Source organism: Neomonachus schauinslandi, chromosome 5 (assembly GCF_002201575.2).
Source record: "Neomonachus schauinslandi chromosome 5, ASM220157v2, whole genome shotgun sequence".
Classification (NCBI taxonomy): Eukaryota; Metazoa; Chordata; class Mammalia; order Carnivora; family Phocidae; genus Neomonachus; species Neomonachus schauinslandi.
The window spans coordinates 14,784,868-14,806,255 of record NC_058407.1 but is presented as its reverse complement, the minus strand read 5'-3'; the positions used below and the strand labels follow the sequence as shown (position 1 = coordinate 14,806,255).

General features: G+C 42.6%; 1 protein-coding gene across 2 annotated transcripts in view; it reads right to left on the bottom strand.

The window, feature by feature from the left end:
• Positions 1-9,875, bottom strand: part of BPIFC (BPI fold containing family C) — a 40,687-nt gene extending 30,812 nt beyond the window's left edge. Inside the window, exons 1-2 of one of the 2 annotated variants that reach the window (XM_021687383.1) lie at positions 9,752-9,875; positions 2,176-2,299 (exon numbers count right to left, since the gene is read on the bottom strand). In XM_021687383.1, the coding sequence (XP_021543058.1) occupies positions 2,176-2,299 (124 nt within the window). In that variant the 5' untranslated portion in view covers positions 9,752-9,875. The remainder of the gene's footprint in view (positions 1-2,175; positions 2,300-9,751) is intronic. The other variant, XM_021687384.1, reaches the window with a different exon arrangement.
• Between the last annotated feature and the right edge of the window lie 11,513 nt (positions 9,876-21,388).

Sequence of the window (21,388 nt, the reverse complement as noted above, 5' to 3'; positions counted from 1 at the left end):
TGTGCATTTGGGTCTCATTGTTCAGGGGAGAGGGGCCACATTTGCATCAGATTCTCAAAGAAACCCAGGACTCCAAAAAAGGTTAGTAAGCTCCGCTTTTGTGCAATTCAGGAATAAATCTGTCTTTATGTGGTAACACCACAGAACACATTTTTCGGAGTTCACGGAGAAAAAGAGCCCTCCTTCTCATAAAGAGCTTGAGAAAAGTAACTGACATAGTAATGAAGAATGATCTTTTCATTTTAACCTTCTTAAGGAGGAAGCTTTGCCTTTACTCCCTATTTTGCAGCTTAAGTTCATTTCCACTTAGGCTATCCCTGTGGAGATTCAGAGCAGATCTTATCCTCTATAATACCATGAATAATATTATAATACAGGGATGCAGGGATAGGATGTAAAGGATATAAAGGTGGAACCAAAGGCACTATCAGACAGCTTAGTTTCGAATCCTAACACTGTCATGAGATAATGATAATTGTGTGTCTGTGTGGGCCAGGACTGTCTACACTTTACACGTATTCTAACCTTTTATCCTCAGAGCAACCCAGTGACATATATATTATTATTCCTATTTCACACAGGAGGCAGTTGAGGCTCAGAGAGATTCCCAGACTTGCCCGAGAGCTCACAGCTACTGCGTGTCATCAGCGAGGCTTTGGAGGAACAGGGAGCAGAGAACAGAAATCAGGCAGAGCAGACCTGAACTCCGATCTTGCCTCGCCCCCTTACTGGTATGTGATGTGGCAAATTCAGTCCAGCCCCTCTGAGACTCAGGTTCCTCCTCTGTAAAATGACTATCCCTTCTTTGTAGGGTTGTTGTGGGAATTAAATCAACCCAGAGCCCATAGGCACATATCAAAGAGCATGGCCATGGTAGATGCTCAGTCAAGGCATGGTTCTGACTTTATAGTGTGTCCACCCCATGCCATATCTCTACAGATGATTCCATCTGGTCCTCACATCACGACAGGCGGGGCACATTATTGTCATTCTCCTCACCCCGTTTTCCAGATGAGAAAACCCACTGGCCCAACCCTACATATTGAGGAAAGGGGCAGAACTGAGATTCATACCCATGTGAACTGACTAGATCTGTTCTTTAAATTGCTCTGATCTTGAGGGTGGAATAAGCTATTCTCACAACTTTAATACTGTTACAAGATGTCTATTTCTGATATGTATTTCTGTGCATATAAGCGTATCAATATAGTAACAAGATACACACACATGCAAATATACATGTGGATACACATGTGCATTCCTGGTATGTATTTCTCATTATAGCCAGCTCATATGACAATTGTGCAAGATGGATCAACTTTAGATTCCCTGTACCACAAGAGGAACTGGGGGAAGGACAAAGAGTTGCCCAAAACTCAGTCTTCCCTTCCTCCATCCCTCCCTTTCCCTCCATCCTTCCTGTTTTTCTTTTTTGGTGTAGCAGGTGAGGCGTTTCCTGGTCACACTTAGGTATTTCTGAGTTAGACTAGCAGTACTTGAGTTGATTGCTTTAGTTAAGAAGGGACTGGAGTGAATCTATCTGCCTGTATTCTGTAATCTTGGGCCAAGATTTACAGGAGAGAACTAGGCCCACACACTTTGATTTTGCAGTATCTTTCCCATATGCAATCTGCCCTCACCCCAGCTCTGCTCCACATTTTTCTCTCCCTGTGTTTATAAACACCTCTAAAGGAGTTTTTCTTAATCTTTCAATGTCTCAGGCTCCTTTTGCATCTAATGGATGTATGGAGCCTCTCAAGAAAAATGCACAATCATCATCTACATTAAATTTGGCACACAATTTTAGGGGACTCTAAGTTCCTTTTGGAGTTAAGCCCTTCCTGAAGTTCTAAGGTGTTACTTTTACTCTCACATCTCCTCCCCTCTAGCCTATGACGTATCCTCCTTTAGAGCAGAGGTGTTTGTTGTAGGTGCATGAGGGGGGACAGGTGGCAGGGGTCAGGGAGACAATGAATATCTGTGGCCATGTTTGGACAGGCCTACCATCAACGAGATTATTTTTTAGAAACACTTCCTTCCCAGCCATCTTAGCAGCCTCCACATAAGGGGCTGGATCATCCCACAGGAGAGCTTGCCTCAGTCATGGGACAGTCCAATATGAGCTTGGGTCATAAACTCCACCTGTAGCCTGGCTTCTGGAAGCATTCCACTCACCATAGTCCAGAGCCCGCTGAGTAACCCTGGCCTTGATTCCAGGGTAAACAGTCTGGGCAGATGAGATGTAGAGATCCCACAGGAAGAAACATCCCCAGAGGACTTGGGCTGCCTTTGTACGCATCTGCAATTAACCAACATTTATGGTTCCTTTATTATTTTTGACTTTTCTTTGGTCAATTCCATCCAGCTTTTCTATGATTTCTTGTTTCATTGCTCACTTTCAGAACTCACTCTATCCACCCGTCTGTTCATATATCCATCCATCCATCCATCAATCCACCACCCACCCAGTAATCATTTATTGAACACACCAGAAATGTGCTAGGTGCTGAGGATGCAGAGATGAGCTGTGTGTCCTTGACTTCTGCTTCTCACAGACCAGCAGGTGAGTCAGACACGCACACAGATGATTATGACTCATTACAATACGATGCAGTGCAATGTAACACAAGCGCCTTATCGTAAATATAACACTTGTGATATGCCTTGGGAAGGGTAAGGGGGTGGGGATGCCAAATTTTTGAAAGTTTTAGAACACAAGTCAGTAGTTTAGAAAGGTGGCTTCAGAGAATGTGAGACAATCGCTCATCTGCTTAGAGACACTTAATGACTCCCCTTTGCCCATAGGACAGGGTTTAAGCTCACAGCCCAGCTGTAAGACCCTGCCCTGCTCTACACTTCTACCACCTCGAAGACTTCCTTCCTTAACACACATGCCAGGCTCACCCCAGAATCTAGTATAATGCCTGGCACACAGTAGATACACACATACAAAATCTGAAATAAATATCTCCAAGGAGAGGGACCACATCTTTTTTGCTGTTTATATTGCTAGTGCTTGGCATATATTAAATATTCAGTGTATGCTTGTTTAATTAATGGACTCAACGAATTAATGCCAGCCCATTTTCTTTTCTTTTCCTCCCTCCCTCTTTCTTCTTTCTTTTTAAAAAATATTTTATTTTTTATTTTTTATTTTTAAAATTTTTTATTTATTTATTTGACAGAGAGAGACACAGCGAGAGAGGGAACACAAGCAGGGGGAGTGGGAGAGGGAGAAACAGGCTTCCCATGGAGCAGGGAGCCTGATGCGGGGCTCGATCCCAGGACCCTGGGACCATGACCTGAGCCGAAGGCAGACGCTTGACGACCGAGCCACCCAGGCGCCTCTCTTTCTCTCTCTCTCTCTTTCTTTCTTTCTTTCTTAGTAGGCTCCACACCCAATATGGAGCCCAGTGTGGGGCTTGAACTCACGACCCTGAGATTGAGACCTGAGCTGAGATCAAAAGTTTGATACTTAACTGACTGAGCCACCCAGGTGCCCCCCAGCCCACTTTCTTGATGAATGAAGCACAGGTTACCAATAGCAACAGTGACATGGCTTTCTTTTAATGACAGCTGAGCGAGTAATACAGTCACAGGCCTTGTTTCTAGTTCTGGCAGTTTACAATCTGGGTGAGCTACCCTTGTGTTCATATGTGCCAAAGACCCACAGGTGACAGATACCCACTGAGTTAACATACAAACATGAAACAAATCAGGGAAGCATTTGTGGGGGTGGTCAAGGAAGAGGAAGTTGTGGGAGCCATGCAAAGGGTGGGGTCAGGCCAGGTAGGGCAGGGAAGGATTCAGAGAAGGGCTGGGATTCAGGCACAGTCTGGATGAAGGAAAAGATCATTGCAAGAGGTGTGTATGCGGTGCTTGGCCAAGAAAAGAAAGAGGTTTGATAAAGCGGATTGTGTGGGCTTTGTGGATAAGGCCATAGATATAGACAACAGTGTGTTCCAGAGAATTTACTTGAGAGGAAGAGAACAGTCTGACCAGGGAGAGGAGTATCCATGCAGGGCTGTTGCTAGCCTATCTTGGCCTTTTGTATGGAATGGGAGAAGGTGCCCTTTGGAGATACACCCCTTCTGGCACAAAGTGGGGCAAGCAGAAAATGTTTTAGGAAAATCCCATACCAGTGTGTCCAGCTTGGTAGGTAGAGCCAGGGCTGTCCCACTCACCCCTTGGGCTAGCACTTTTTTATTTTTAGATTTTACTTATTTATTTATTTTAGCAAGAGAGAGCGAGTGAGCATGGAGCCTGACACGGGGCTCGATCCTATGACCCCGAGATCATGGTCTGAGCCAAAACCAAGACTAGGATGCTTAACCAACTGAGCCACCCAGGCGCCCCATGGGCTGGCATTTTGTCTGATGTACCACGTTGCCCAATTTATAAGGGGGCCTATGTTCAAATTAGTGAATGTTCATGTGGGTATTTTGCTGGAAGGCCATGAGGTTGAGAATTGGGGTCTTGACCTGTCTGTTTTGTGGTGCATATGTCCACCTTCAGGTGTGAGAAGCGGCTGGCTCAGTCAACTTGCTTACATTTCTCATCTGATCTCCCAGGAGCCCTCTGTCCAGACAAACTGGACTCCTGGTCCCTAAACACTCACCATGTTTCCCGCCTAATATCTGTGCTTTTGCTGTTCATCTTCACCTAGGCCTGCAGAAACCCTGAACATCCTTAAGCTTCATTTTAAATACAGCCTTCTTTCTGAAGCCATTTCTGACTTCCCTAAGTTAATCTCATTTCCTTCTGAATCCTTGGTCAAAATAGATATTTATTCATGTGTGTATATTTATTTTCTCACGTGCCATCTCCTCTGTGAGAATGTAAGTGCCATGAAGGCAGAGTCTTCATTTGGTTTGGAGGTCCTTGGGCCTGGCTTAGTGTCTCGGACATAGAGTGATTGATAAGTATTGGTAGAATGAATTGTAAATGAAGGAAGAACCCTTACCTCACTCTGCATTATATTACAGTTCTTTGCAGAGGTGATTAACAAAGCATTTGTACACTGGTGGAGTGCATGCACCCACTAGAACAGATGTTGTCCACAGTCCAGGAACAGGGTTGGGGAGGTTAGGTACTGGATCATGGGGACAGGAGAAGTCTTGGGAGGACTGACCAGTGTGGCTGGGGTACTGGGGGTGGGGTGGGAGACTCACAGTAGTGATTATTTACTATTAGAAATGGAGACATTTTAATATCTTAACACTGCTATGGTCTTAACCTTCAGTATGATTGTTTCAGCCCTACAGAGTTGGTTTGGGTTATACTGGACAATGTACAAAAGAACCTGGGCAGCAGTGCTGGGGGCAGGGCTATGGAGGGGTGGCTTGGGAATGGTTGGGTGCAGAGGACACCAAGGGAAGCGTAGAGCAATGACAATAAGAGCCAAGGGGGCAGGACTTGGGTAGGAGACCTGTCTCTGGTCAGGCAGCAAGTGATCTCAGGGTTGGAGGAAATGTGAGGAGTGGGACAAGCAGCGAGGGGCAGGGTGATATTAATATCTTATACTCAGTTAGAATGGATGCAGAAGCTAGGCCCAGTTGCCATCTGTGCTAGGCCCTCCTTGATCCTTGTTGTCCTGGGTTGGGGGTGGTGGTCAAGGGTTCCTGGAGAGGGGGATAGGAAGAGATGGATGAAACTATGGGAGTCAGGGCAACACTCCTGGGGCTGAGATTAGTTGCTATTCACCAATTGGTATAAAAGTATGTCCACATTTTAACAAACGGTGAGGCCATACTGATGTGCAGTCACACTGAATTGCTGTGGGAAAAGAATTGTAAATGAATGTCTCATGCCAAGGCAGGCATGAGAAGGATTTTTTTAAAAAGAGGAAAACATTTTCATAACAGTGCAATGCAATGGGAAAAAATATTAGATCAAAAAGTCTATACACATTAGACTGTATCCAAATTAAGGTTGAAATGATCTCTCTGCCTGGCATGTAGTTAGGACCTCAAGAAGTATTTGCTACCTGACCAACTGACTGGCTTATAAGATTCTGGTTAACTAAGAAATGTTCTAGAAAAGTGTGAAAAAAAAAAGGGGAAAACTAAACCATCATATAAATAACTCTCTGTTTCTACAGTGAAAAAGCATAATAAACCAAATCAGAGCTATTACTTGTTAATGGAGTAACAACTAAAATAATGAATTTGTGTTTGTTTATATATGTTTATATATATATATATATATATATTTTTTTTTTTTTTTTTTTTTTTTTTTTTACCATTTACAGAACTCACAACCATCCTTGGAGGTGGATGTTGCTATAATCCTACCTCCCTCCCAGGCACGTGAACACAGAGACTTGGAGAGTCTGAATAACTTGTCTGAGACCACATGGTAAGTCAGGCACCTGGGAACCACACCTTGCTCTTCTGGTTCCCAATTCTAGTGTTTATGAATTGAATTACTTGATAAGTGCTAGATTTTTCATTTTCATCTGGGAACTTTAGGAGATGCTTGATGCCATCTTCTATGTGGAAAAAAAAATCTAAACATCTGGATATTTTCAAGTGTCAAAGTGCAAATCCTATCATATTTTCTTGGGTACAGATGGAATTTTAAATGCTCTTCCAGCAGCAAAAATCTATTTTCCCTTCTCGGGTAAAGGAAGTTTCTGAAATGGTTTACACTGATGGAGATCCAGGAACTCAAAATTTCACATGGAAAAACATATTTTTCCTCTAGAAGTTTTATGAGTGAATGAAATTATGGGGCTATAAAAGGATTGTATGTAACTTTCAGTTGAATTGTTTGTTAGGATGATAATTTATGGGCAGAGGAGGGAAGGAACCTTGTCAAGCAAGGAGCTGAGTCCTTAAAGGTTAAGTAATTTGGCTGACAAGAAAGGGCAGGAGGAGTTGACTGCTAAAAGAAGGGATCCAAGATGACTTAAAAACCCTGCCAACAAGTTACCTATTTTGTTGTGTCTAAGGAATTGTTTCTTTCCATGATTCAAAGCCTCAGAAGTCATTACATTTCCATACCAATAAATGGACAGAATAACACTTCTAAATTAGATGGCTCTACCATAACAACATTTTTCTAGATATGTCTCTTGAGGCAAGGGAAACAAAAGCAAAAATAAATTATTGGGACTTCATCAAAATAAAAAGCTTCTGCACTCTGAAGGAAACAATCAAAAAAACTAAAAGGCAACCTATGGAATGGAAGAAGATATTTGCAAATGACATATCTGATAAAGGGTTAGTATCTAAAATAGTAAAGAACTTATACAACTCAACACCCCAAAACCTTACAATAATCCAATTAAAAAACAGGCAGAAAACATGAACAGACATTTCTCAAAAGAACACATCCAGATGCCCAAGAGACACATGAAAAGATGTTCAATATAACTCATCACTGGGGAAATGCAAATCAAAAGTACAGTGAGATATTACCTCACACCTGTCAGAATGGCTAAACAATGACACAAGAAACAACAAGTGTTGGCAAGGGATGTGGAGAAAAAGGAACTCTCGTGCACTGTTGGTGGGAATGCAAACTGGTGCAGCCACTGTGGAAAATAGTACAGAGGTTCCTCAAGTAGTTAAAAAAATAGAATAACCATATGATTCAGTAATTGCACTACTGGGTATTTACCCCCAAAATACAAAAACACTAATTCAAAGGGATACATGTACTGCTATGTTTATAGCAGCATTATTTACAATAGCCAAACTATAGAAACAGGTGAGTATCTATTGACATATAAATGGATAAAGAAGTGTGATACACACACACACACACACACACACTCAATGAAATTTCATTCGGCCATAAAAAAGAATGAAATCTTGCCATTTGCAACAACATGGATGGAGCTAGAGAGTATTACGCTAAGTGAAATAAGTCAGTCAGAGAAAGACAAATACCATATGATTTCACTCATATGTGGAATTTAAGAAACAAAACAAATGAGCAAAGGAAAAAAGAGAGGCAAACCAAGAAACAGACTCTTAACTATGGAGAACAAACTGATGGTTACCAGGGGGGGGGGGGGGATGTGTGAAACAGGTGATGGGGAATAAGGAGGGCCCTTGTCCTGATGAGCACTGGGTGTTGTATGGAAGTGTTGAATCACTATATTGTACACCTGAAACTAATATTACACTGTAGGTTAACTAACCAGAATTAAAATTAAAACTTCATAAATATAAACATAAACATATTAGGTGGCCCTTGCCTGAGCCATTCTATTTTTTTTTTTTAAATGCTTTGCTACAGCTGACCTTTATTTTTTTTTTTAAAGATTTTATTTATTTATTTGAGACAGAATGAGAGACAGATAGCATGAGAGGGAGGAGGGTCAGAGGGAGAAGCAGACTCGCTGCCAAGCAGGGAGCCTGATGCGGGACTCGATCCCGGGACTCCAGGATCATGACCTGAGCCGAAGGCAGTCGCCTAACCAACTGAGCCACCCAGGCGCCCCTGCCTGAGCCATTCTGATGAGCAGAAATGAGAAAACTCTTATTTCTTACCAGGGGTGCCTGGGTGGCTCAGTCGTTGAGCATCTGCCTTCAGCTCAGGTCATGATCCCAGGGTCCTGGGATTGAGCCCCACATCGGGCTCTCTGCTTCTCCCTCCCTCTGCCTCTGCTGTTCTCCCTGCTTGTGCTCTCTCTCTCTCAATAAATAAAATCTTAAAAAAAAAAAAAAGAAAACTCTAGTACAACTTAGGAAATTCCTGAGACAGGTAGACTTGCCACTGGTATTCTCAGAGGGGAACTTTGACAGACTTTGGGAAAACCAGTTTAAGGAGGTGATCAATGAATGAAATGCAGCCTTTAAAACAGGGGCAAAAGTTGAAAAATTAAGTCCAATTGGTTTAAAGAAGCCTGGATTGCCAAATATTCCAACCTAATGGTTAAGACAAAATGTGTATAAGGCATCTAAATCAACAGGTATAGAATATGGGCAGAACTGTGGCAGAATATGGGCTATTTCAAGGGATTCAGCTCACATATCTGATTTTTACCAAGATCTCAAATTACAAGGGCATTGAAAATTTACACCTAGTCTTCCTCAAACTCCATACTTAACACAAACAGGTTAAACAATTCCGGCAAGTGGGAGGGCCCTTTGCTCCGGCAGGGTAGGATGTAGGTCACCTGATGTGGTTTAAGACCTGGCCCCAAAGCACAGAGATCACCGCGGTCCCTTCTTCCTAAATCCACACTGGTTCAAGTTAGAGACAAGTTAGCCTTTTCTGCCACTGATCTGGGATCCCCCCTGAAATGCAGGCAAAAATAAGTCCAGGGGCGCCTGGGTGGCTCAGTCCTTAAGCGTCTGCCTTCAGCTCAGGTCATGATCCCAGGGTCCTGGGATCGAGCCCCACATCGGGCTCCCTGCTTAGCGGGAAGCCTGCTTCTCCCTCTCCCACTCCCCTGCTTGTGTTCCCTCTCTCGCTGTGTCTCTCTCTGTCAAACAAATAAAATCTTAAAAAAAAATAAGTCCAGAAGATTGAGTGGCTGTCTTAACATTGCCAAAATGATGCAAATGTCAATCACTCGTCCACACCAACTCTCTTTTCTTTCTTAGGCCTGCTCATTGTCTTCTGGGTGGGCATGAGTGACATAAAAGACAAAAAAACAAAACAGAAAAACCTAGGCAGACTATAAAGACTCAGGCTACCTGACGGCTGACTGAGCCGGGACAGCACCAGCAAGGGGGCAGTCCCCACTGGGAGATTTTGCGCTGGCAGAGACCAGAAGTTTGTTCACGATTCTTACCTCAAGCAGAGGAAGCGTCCAAAGCTGGGGAGCACCTTCGATTCCTTCTGCCTCTGAAGCTACGTGTTCTCCGCTTGAGCCTTGAACTCAGCTGCTGAAAAGACAAGATAATTAAGTCTGAATCATCTAGTGGTGGATTTTTTTAAAATGCCTCTTTCAAAATGTGCTACTTAGTCGCTACACTTCAGTTGCCCAATAGCATGAACGAACACTCCAGCCTCTACCTAGATGAGCAGACAATGCCACCCATGCAATGCTTACTCCCTGTAAAACACACACACACACACACACACGCACACACTATTATGACTACGTTACCAGAATGATTAACTCAAGACTTCCAATGTACTGAAAGAGGTGTCAAGTTGCATTGTGTTGAAAGAGGAAGAATTTTCCCTTCTGGGTCAATAAGCCAGTTTTTCCTGGTCAGGGTGCCTGTAGCGGATGGCCCAACTACTGCCCAGAATACCTTTTGGACTTTTGGTGGATCGGCTTCAGTCCGAAAGCATGAGGCTTTATAACCGGGCTGACCTAGTTACCACCTTTACCTTTCAGGATAGGAGCAGAGCACAGATGGTATCTCTAAGTGTCTGCTCCTCTTCGGGTGGGTTAGTGCCTTCCGCTCCCAGTATTTCTTTGAGGTTCAGTTGGGTGGGTGCATCAACTCCTATGTGACTTCACACCGGTAGGTTCTAAACCCTATCCACCCTCCCGTCCCTCATGTTTTAGTCTTTGCATTTTACACAGCCAGGGATCTGATTGCATGAAGTATCTAAGGTCTTATTTACAATTTTCTGGGTAAGATAGGGCAACCCACTGTCAGTTTTCTCAGGATGCAGGATTTTCAGTAGTAAAACCAGAACAGTCCTGGCACGCTCACTTGGCATTGTCCGCACTCCTGACAGCTCTTCAGGTCTCTCACCCAGGGCGCCTCCAGTTATATTTACCTATTTAACTTGTGTTTCCTTAGGGACACAATGGGGATAAAAAATAGTATCTACCTTGATAGGTTCTGGTAGAAAAAAAAGTGTTAACCGTCAGTCTGTTGGGGCTGTTATGGCGTCTAAACAACAGACATTTATTGCTCACAGTTCTGGAGGCTGGGAAGTCCAAGATTAAGGAGCCAGCATGATCACATCTTCCTGGTTCAGAGCCAGCGCCTCTGACTGTGTCCTCACATGGTGGAAGGAGCCAGGGATCTCTCTGGAGCCTTTTTATACAGCATTAGTCCCATTCATGAGGGCTCCACCTTCATGACTTGAGCACCTCATAAAGGCCCCACCCACAGATACCATCACTTTTGGGGATTAGGATTTCAACATATGAATTTTGGAGGGATGCAAACATTCAGACCATAGCAATAACCTGGAAGAATTTGCTCTTAAAACTGAAAAATGCTGTAAAATTTTATTCATCAGTATATGTCCTTATCAATGGTGATACAAGCCTGAAGATACTCTCCTCACTGAATCATTTATTGTTAGTCATCACAGATTCCACTCATTCAATCCACAAATATTGGGCAAGGACCTCTTCAGTAAAGAAGACAGAATCCCTGTCCATGTGGAGTTTATTAGATGAAGCTATAAAACAAACAAGCAAACAGCATAACAAATAAAAATGTATAGATTGTGATGTACGCTATGAAGGAAATGAGGGACTGTGTTGGTGTGGTGGTCTTGTAATTGGCGGGGTGCTGTCGCTGGGGGAGGCATGCTCGCTTTGTGGGGTGGCCCAGGAAGGCTTCTCTGAGGAGGTGTACTGGAGCCGAGATCTGAGCTCTGAAGGGAATGGGGATACAAACCTCTGTACTGTACGAAGGACAGAAATACAGGCATTAGGTATCTGAACAGTGGTCTCCGGTGGGTAGTTGGAGCTCTGGGGAAAGTTTGGCTGGAAATGTGAATTTCTTTTTTTTTTTTTTAAGATTTTATTTATTTATTTCAGAGAGAGAGAATGAGAGAGAGCACATGAGAAGGGGGAGGGGCAGAGGGAGAAGCAGACTCCCTGCCGAGCAGGGAGCCCGATGCGGGACTCGATCCTGGGACTCCAGGATCATGACCTGAGCCGAAGGCAGTCGCCTAACCGACTGAGCCACCCAGACGCCCTGGAAATGTGAATTTCTAAGTCATCATGCTGGAGGTGCAATGAAAGCCCAGAGGCGGGCAGGTGTGTGGGGGGCAGTTTCCCACGGTGCCTGTGCTACTGAGGGCCGTGGGGTGATCTCAGGAGCTTGATGGAGAAACACTTGAAATTGTATTGTCATTGTTTTTAGTGTATGAGGAAAAAAGCATACACAGCCAGACATGGAAGAACAGGAATGACATCACAAATCACATGGAAAAAATTCATAAAGTACCCCAAATATTTCTGTCCCTTCCTCAGAATCTTCCCTAGGTGGCAGTACCAGTTCCTGCCTACCCCCATCTCTCCTGCCGGAGGGCGTCTGCTTGGCCCCGCCTTCCTCCCCTGCTCCCCCACTCTCCCACATTGCCCCAGACCTCCTCCCTGTCAGTAAGATCCCTGTCCTGCTCAGCCTCCTATTTGCCTCTCCCATCCACTAACCAGCATGATCTGAAAAATCTGGATCTGCTAGACTTACAGGGAAGCTGATCGTTGTAACACAGCTGTATTTTGCCAGACACAAATATTAATTTTTCCTTTTGCCCTGGAAAACCTGAAAGTCTTGGTGGAAACCTGAATCATTGTTGTCTATCCTGGGGCATCTGGCACAGGATTTGAGGGGAGTTCTCAGGAAGGGTGGCCTGGAGAAAGTGAACCGGGGACTCTGTCCTGCAGTGCTGGGCTCTTGCCTCACAGGGACCTGCCCTGCCCACCCCACCTAGGACCCTGGGCAATTCATTCCACTCCTGGGTCTCCGCCATCCTTTTCAGAGTCACTGAGAGAATTGAACTGAATGAACTAGCACATAGTTTTTCATACATTATTAATAAGATGCATCATTATGTTTCTCTATTTTAAACATACAAAGTTTAATTTCCATGGTATTTATTTTTTACATTTACCCTCTATTTGGAAATTAGTAAGTTTTCCCTTTACATAGCTTTCCTTTTTAAACAAATGTACATATGGCTTTTTAGAGAGGGAGAGAAAGAAGAGAGAGGCAGAAGGAGAGGGGGAAAGAGAATCTTAAGCAGGCTCTGTGTTGAGCATGGAATCTGATGCGGGGCTCAATCTCATGACCCTGAGATCACGACCTGAGCCAAAATCAAGAGTCAGATACTTAATAAACTGAGCCACCCAGGCGCCCCTAAACCAATGTACATACAGTTTAAGAAGTGGGCTGATTTATGGGGAAAAGTAAAGTAAATAATGGTGCAGCTCAGGTGGGACATGGAATAATTCTAGAAAAAGAGGCTCAAATAATTCGAGTTTAGGAAAAAAAGATGGAAGAAGAGAGGGCAGCTAGTCTGTTTTATTTCATCTAGAAAGGGCCTGAGATTTCAGCTCCTTAGCCTCCTTTCTGCTCAAGGAGTGTCTTTAAGGCAAATTTGCTGAATTCATCATCACAACAAAAGCCAGTAGCACTATGTCCAGTTTCACTGTTTATTTTAGTTTTTCAGATTTAACTGAAAATTTGCTGGGAACTCCTGCTTATCCAGCCTACCCACGATGGCAATCTAGAAGGCAAGATTAATTATTTCACTTACTAATGGCTGACAGCATGTTAGTCTCTGCAGATCAAGGGACACCTTTAATTAAAACTCCAAAGAAACATCATAATTAACTAGGTAGAATAATTGTTCGTTAAAGAAAAATTTCAAGATATAGTGTTAAGGAACTGAGCATCATACTTCTTGGTTTCTGGAATGTCTGGGCTATTCCCATATAGGAAAAAGCTGCTGAATACCAGACTTTTTTGAGCTTGGAAGACAAATTATGTTATTCTTTGCAGGAGAGTAAAGTGAGAGAGGACAGGGATTATCTATATATTGCGGTGGGGGGGTGGGTAATGAACCAACATTCTGTGTTGGCGAAATCTGGTTAAAAGGACACCGTGAAGAGGGCATAAGAGGTAGGGAAAAATAAGAGCTAACATTTTTTGTTGTTGTTGTTATGCTCTGGGCACCAGCCATATATTACCTTATTAAATCCCCACCAAGACTGTGTGAGGTACTAATATTATCTCAATCTTATAGGTGAGAAAACCAAGGGGTTAAGTATATGCTGAAGCTTAGGTGTCACGGCTAAGGTTGTAGAGCCAGGACTCAGGACCCAGGTGTCCCGCTTCCTGGAGTCTGTGCCCTTAACCACTATGCCAAACTGCCTCTTCAGGAAGGTTGCTAAAGGGCAACCCACAGCCCAGGGGATGTGGAAGGTGAGGAGAGAGAAGGATGCTGTTGCTAGGCAGTACCTCTGGTTTTCCAAGCTGCTAATTGAATCCATGACAGTGACACAGATAGATGTGTCTGTTTGAAGTTGCTAGCTTATTCCAGCCCAGAGGAAGCTGTCTGGAACTTTTGTGGCTCTTGAGAGAGATCAGTGACCCTACAGTTCACTCTGAACAGGCTGAGGAGACATCTGGCAGAATCACCCTGTCACCTGGCAGCAAGCATCTCCCCCTCTCTTCCCAGCTCTGTCCCAGGCCACCCTCTCCTGATGCCTGTGATGACAGACCAGACCGTGGCTCTCCCGCTAATCACACTCTGGAACAGTTTACAGCATGGACTCCCTTCCGGTTTTGAAAAATAAACAAAACAAACCCACTTACTCACTTACCTCACTTATTATCAGTTGTCTAAAAGGGAGTACAATTTATTACTTGTAGTTCAAACTGAATTTAAGTTCATGTTAAATTTGCGTGAAACCATATAATTGTCTTTGTCTGTTTGACTTACTTCGTTTAACATAATCCCCTCCAGTTCCATCCATGTCGATGCAAATGGTGGGTATTCATCATTTCTGATGGCTGAATAACATGAGCAATAGCACGGAGGAATGTAGGGGAAGGGAGAGAAATCCAAAGGGGGAGAAATCAGAGAGGAAGATGAACCATGAGAGACTATGGACCCCGAGAAACAGTCTGGGGGTTTCAGAGGGGAGGATGGTGGGGGGAGGGAGTAACAGGGTGATGAGTATTGAGGAGGGCAGGTGCTGTGATGAGCACTGGGTTTTATACTTAACTAATGAATCGCTGAACACTGTATTGAGGGCTAATTATGTACTACACAGTGGTTAACTGAACATAATAAAAAACTAAATTCATTTTAAATTTGAAATGAACATACATGTCTTTTATGAGACATGAGAGATATTGTGGAACCAAGCAAACAGATAATGTGATACAACTCTGAAATGTCTGAGAACCACCAGTGCGAGCCCAGTTCAGACAGACCAGAATTTCTCTACCTCAACGCTATTGACATTTTGGACCGTGTAATTCTTTGATGTGGGGACTATCCTATGCATTGTAGGACATTTAGCAGCACCCCTTGCCTCTACCCTGATGTTAGTAGCACCACTTTCGCCTACCCCAGTTGTGACAAAAATGTCTCCAGACTATGGCTAATGTCCTTGGACAGGCCTTGATTGAGAACCAAGAAAATAAAGTATATTCAAGTATTCTATCTAGCCCTTGCTGTAGAAAATGGCATGCCTCTGGAGGATCAGATTCTAATATTCCTAATAATATTTTTCCTTTTTTTTTTTTTTTTAAAGATTTTACTTATTTATTTGACAGAGAGAGATACAGCGAGAGAGGGAACACAAGCAGGGGGAGTGGGAGAGGGAGAAGCAGGCTTCCCGCCGAGCAGGGAGCCCAATGCGGGGCTCGATCCCAGGACCCCGGGACCATGACCTGAGCTGAAGGCAGATGCTTAATGACTGAGCCACCCAGGCACCCCCTAATAATATTTTTCTTAATTATCCAATACATATTTGAATACATTCTCTTGGTGACAGTTTCAAACAACCCTGAGGTTTACATATCGAGATGTGAAAATCCTTGATGCTCCTTCCACCCCTTATCCCTGTCTTCTGTATGCCTCCTTCTAGTTTGCTTTCCAAGAATATTTTTATTTCTTTCTTTCAATAGATTCCAGACATCTTCATTTGGTCCTTCAATAGGGTTTTAATAATTTCAACAACTTCTGAAGATTCTTTTCCTAACTTGCATGGTTCTAATTTCATTTCACAACACTTTTTAAGGTCCATTTCAATTTCTCACCAAGCATAGCAGATACCTCAACGTGCTTTATAAGTGTTAAGAAAATCCAGAACAACCACAGCAAGACCACATGGTATAGACCAGTGGTTCCCAAAGTGTGGTTTCACAGTAGCATCACCTGGAAATCATTAGAAATGCAAATTCTCAAGCCCTTCTCCAGGGCTAAATTAGAAACACTGTGTAAATTAAAGCTCAAGATTCAGGAAAATGGATTGGATTTAAGTAGACACTCAAACTAAGGCCAACCTGGCTTTCTTTGGTGGAGATAGAATGAAAATCTTACTTTCCAAACAGATATATCAAGAACTCAGAGATAAGCATGGATATCTTTAAACCATTTTAAATTTTGCTTAACCAGTCCTAACAAGGGAGGTGGGGACTGAACGTTGTGAAGATGGATTAAGACCTGCCTTTTCCCCTTGAAAAACTCATAACCTAAGACTGGAGAAAGCCTGATGGGCAAATAATTGCACCATGATGTGATGGATAACATTGAAAAGCATGTTCCAAGTGCTCTTGGAACAAAAGGAAGGAGCAACATACTTTCCTTGGAAGAAGGAAAAGGAAAGTATTCCAGGCAGAAGGGTCAGCATGTACAAAAGCACAGGAACATCCAAACTTACTTGGTGGGAGAGGATGTAAAGCAGGGGGAGAGGCATTCTGGAGTAGTGCAATATGAGTAGTCTATAGGGGTCATTGGGCAGATTGAAGAAAGTGGTTTCCAGATGGACTGTGAAGGGTTTTTAATCATGCACAGAAATCTGATTTATATTCAGAAAACTACAGGAAACTCAACAATAAGAAAAAAAAACATTTAAAAAGTGGGCAAGAGATTTGAAGAGACCTCACTGAAGAAGATCTATAGATGGCAAATAAACATAAAGATGCTCAACATTGTTATTAAGAATTGCAAATTAAAGCAATGAGATACATCTATTAGAATGACTAAAATTAAAAACAACCTGACAATACAAATCAATGGTGAGGATGTAGAGAAACAGGAACTCTCATTCATTGCTAAAGAGAATGCAAAATGGTATAGCCATATTGGAAAACAGTTTGGCAGTTTCTTACAAAATTAAACCTAGTCTTGCCATACGACCCAGCAATGGTGTTTCTGGGTGTTTATCCAACTGATTTGAAAACTTGGGTCCATGTAAAAACCTGCACAATCACAAATGTTTACAGCAGTTTTATTCATAATTGTCCCAAACTGGAAGCATCCAAGATGTCCTTCAATAGGTGAATGGATAAACTGTAGTACATCCATACAATGGGATGTTATTCAACATTAAAAAGAAATGAGCTAGGAAGCCACAAAAAGACAATGGATTAATCCCAACTGCATATTGCTAAGTAAAAGAAGTTAGTCGTGAAGCCAGAAAATGCCATACAATGATTCCAATCATATGACATTCTGGAAAAGGCAAAACTAAAGAGATGGTAAAGAGATCAGTAATTGCCAGAGGCTGGGGGGCTGTGGTGGAGAAGGTTGAAGTGCAGGGGATTTTTTAGGTTAGTGAAATAAGACATTATGCATTTGTCAAAACTGATAGAACTTTACAGATCAAAGAGTAAATCTTAATGTATGTAAATTTTTAAAAAATCACATAGGAGATTGAGGGGTCCAAGAAAGAATGCAGAATGTGAGAAAAGAATCTAAATGTATTACAAATGTATGAAACAACCTTGCTGAAGGGGATTGGGGAACAGGGTGCTGACCTGTGTCTTTTGGGAATGAATGGAAGCTGTAAGACAAAGGGCAGCAGGAACTGTTGTTGAAGCACTGTACTCTGGTTGACAATGTTGTTTTTGACAAGGGTATGGGTTAAGAATCCTGAAACCACTATACATAGATTCTGGAAATGAATGATTAAGTAAATGGATGGTGGATGGTGGGGGGAGCTAGATTTGTCACAGTTGGATTGGGAAGTTACAGATAAGCAAGGGAGGAGACCAGAATGACTGTGTGGTAAAGGATTAGAGTTGGAAACATCAGAATGAACTCACACTCAGCTTAATATAGATACAGATGGTTAGGTATGGAAATAGTGTGTACATACACGTATCTCCCTGTTGTGTTAGCTGAGAAGGCTTAGAAGCAATAACACCTCAAATGCAATGAGCACACCTAGCACCCAGATCTTGGTTTCTAATACCACTCTCCAGTAAAAAGAACTAGTGCACCTTGGAAAAATGGTTGATTCTAGGGTTGGGGTAGGATACATACAAAATGATACTAGAGCATCTTACAGTGCCAGAAAATAAGAAAGTGTTCAAAAACAGAAAAAAAAAGGACAGATGAACAAAAATCCACAATGATGTCAAGTGGATACAGTAGCCAAATGAAAGATTTCCCAGCGGCCAAAGCTGGAACAATTTGAGCAAAAAATTAAATGAAGCAGTATTGGATTATAAGCCAAAGTATAAAATAAAATATAAGTCCACACCGATATAAAGGATTGAATAAATAGAGAATAGATAAATTTCCTGTACAGGGGATACCTGGGTGGCTCAGTCAGTTAAGCATCTGCCTTTGGCTCAGGTCATGATCCCAGGGTCCTGGGATTGAGTCCCACATTGGGCTCCCTGCTCAGTGGGGAGCCTGCTTCTCCCTCTCCCTCTGCCTGCCACTCTGCCTACTTGTCTCTCTATCTCTGTCAAATAAATAAATAAAATCTTTAAAAAAGAAATCTCCTGTCCAGAAGAAATTCAAATGATTTATGTAGATTCTCCACCCCTAATAAGATATAGCATAACTCCCACTCTAGGTGTGGGCTGCACATAGTGACTTTCTTCCAAAGGCTACAATATGAAAAGGAGAACAAAGGAGTACCTTTACAGTGGAGAAACCAAGCGGTCAGGATTAACAGCAACAGTGAGAAGTCATATTGCCAGTATACACTGTTGATGGAATGAGAATGGCACCTTGACTTCAGTGGTCTTCTTCCTAGGAGCATGTTACCTCAGTCTAATCACGAGAAAACATCAGACAAATCCCAGCTGAGGGATGTTCTACAAAATACTTGACCAGTAATCATTAAAACTGTCAAGGTCATTAAAAAAAGGGAAGTTTAAGAAACTGTCATAGCCCAGAAGAGCCTAAGGAGACATGATGAATAAATGTAATGTGGTGTCCTGGATGGGATCTTGGAACAGAAAAAGGACGTTAAGAAAAAACTGAGGGAATCTGAATTAAGTATGGACTTTGGTTGATACAAATATATCAACATTAATTCATTAATTGTGATAAATGTTCTACACTCATCTGTGATGTTACTGATAGGGATAACTGGGTGTGTGGTATATAAGTCTTTAAATCATTCTATAAATCTTTTTTTAAAAAGATTTTATTTATTTATTTGACAGAGAGAGAGAGCACAAATAGGCAGAGTGGCAGGCAGAGGGAGAAGCAGGCTCCCTGCTGAGCAGAGAGCCCGATGCAGGGCTTAATCCCAGGACCCGGGGATCATGACCTGAGCTGAAGGCAGCTGCTTAACCGACTGAGCCACCCAGGTGCCCCTAAATCATTCTATAAGTCTAAAACCATTCTAAAATAAAATGTTTATTTAAAAAAAGTCTACAGGGAGTATATGTATTCCCATAGAAAAGTGATATTGTCCCTTTTAGTATTCTATAAAATGGTCCATTAAAAAAAAAGAAATGCAAATTTCTGAACTCTTTGAAAGTTGCAGTAACTGTTGCTTGCAGACATTAAAGTGACATCCTGCAAGAAATTTAAAAAAATTATGAAGGAGGGAAGTAGTTGAGAGAGAGGCTATGTAACATTGTCATGGATCTTTGAAGTTTTGGAGAATTACCCTCCAGAGTACCTTAAATCTTGGTGGTGCCTTGAGAATGTTCTGGTTCTCTTCCAGGACCCTTCTAACCCCCTGTGGTTGGATTACTTCTGCCATGCCGATGGTTATACCTAATGGGCAAAGGATTGAGACAAGGATCCCAGTTAGATTGGTTTTCTATTGTTTTAACAAATCATCACAAATTTAATGGTTTACAACAAAAAAAACAGAAAAGGTATTATCTCAATCTTTACAACACAGCTGTCTGATACATTCTTATTTACTATTTTCATTTTTATAGATGGAAATTTATCCAGGTTTACAACGTACTGAGAGGTAGACTGGGGTAGATGGTCTCTAAAGATGGCCATCATATTAGCCTTGCACTGCTTTCTCCAAGAATGGTATCTCAGAGAGAAATAAACAAGTCTTGTTTAGGTCACTATTATTTCATATCTCTTAGGGCAGCTGAAGCTATATTCTAACTTATAAGACCTCCACATATAGCCATTTTCCAATTTCTATTATTTCTACCTCTGTAACATCATCCCTGCCCACCCATCATCTTCATTCTTACCGTCATTCCACTAATTCCTTTCTTCTGTTACCAAAAGAGCCTCCAAACTAAGCTGGTCCCCAATCCAATGGTTTTCAAGGCAATTTCACCCTCTAGGGAATATGTGTCCAAGTTTGAGGACATTCTTGGTTTTTATAATTGGGAGAGAGGTTTCTAGTAGCATTTTGTGGATAGACTAGGGATGCTGCTAAACATCCTACAAGGCATAGGATAGTCCTCCACAACTAAGATTCATGAAGCCCAAGTGTCAACAGCGCCAAGGTTGAGGAACCCTGATCTAATATATCCCCTACACTCGACAGGTGATAGAGTCACATTTCAGATCTGACCTATGTCCTTTCAGACTCATGGCTTCCTACCATCTTTTGAATGGCCCCCCCTTTTTTTTTTTTTTTTACATTTGGGGATATTTGCCTTCCCAAGGAAGGAGTTCAGATCCCCCAATCTCAGTCTCCTTTGCAGCCAGGACTCAGGCATTGGACTCCAGTCTCCCTTAATCAGATGTATCCCTATGAGCCTTTGATTTAGAAGTGAGCAAGGTGAGGAAACTGGCTCTTTTGGAAGCTTGGCATTTTGTTGGTATGAGAGGCCGCAAAAACGTGTGGCATTTGAAGGTGGCCGCCATTCCGCAGTGGTTCCTGTCAGGGAGACAGCAGTCTCCTCCAGGGCAGGGTGGGGCAATCCCAGTCATTCAGGCTAGTTTCCCCATCAGGCCAGTTCTTCAGCGTGGTTCTGAGTTTCATTCCCGGAACTAGCCTGGAACCACTTCTTTAGTCCTTCCCAGAATTTCCTGAGCTATCCAGTATCCTTTTTAACATGTTCCTTTTCTTAGTCAGCCAGAGTCAGTCTCTATTGCTCAGAACTAAGAAACCCGATAAAGAATCCCTTGCTTAAAACTCTCCGTTGGCTTCCCACACATTCTAGAATGTGTCTCAAATCCTTGGCTTAGCTCAAGGATCTTCTTTATCTGAGATGTACCCACTGTGTCCTTCCCTCTGGCCACACTGAGCCACCCTGGTCCTGCCACCCTTCCTCAATCTCATATTGTTTGCCACTAAAGATGGGTATTAAAG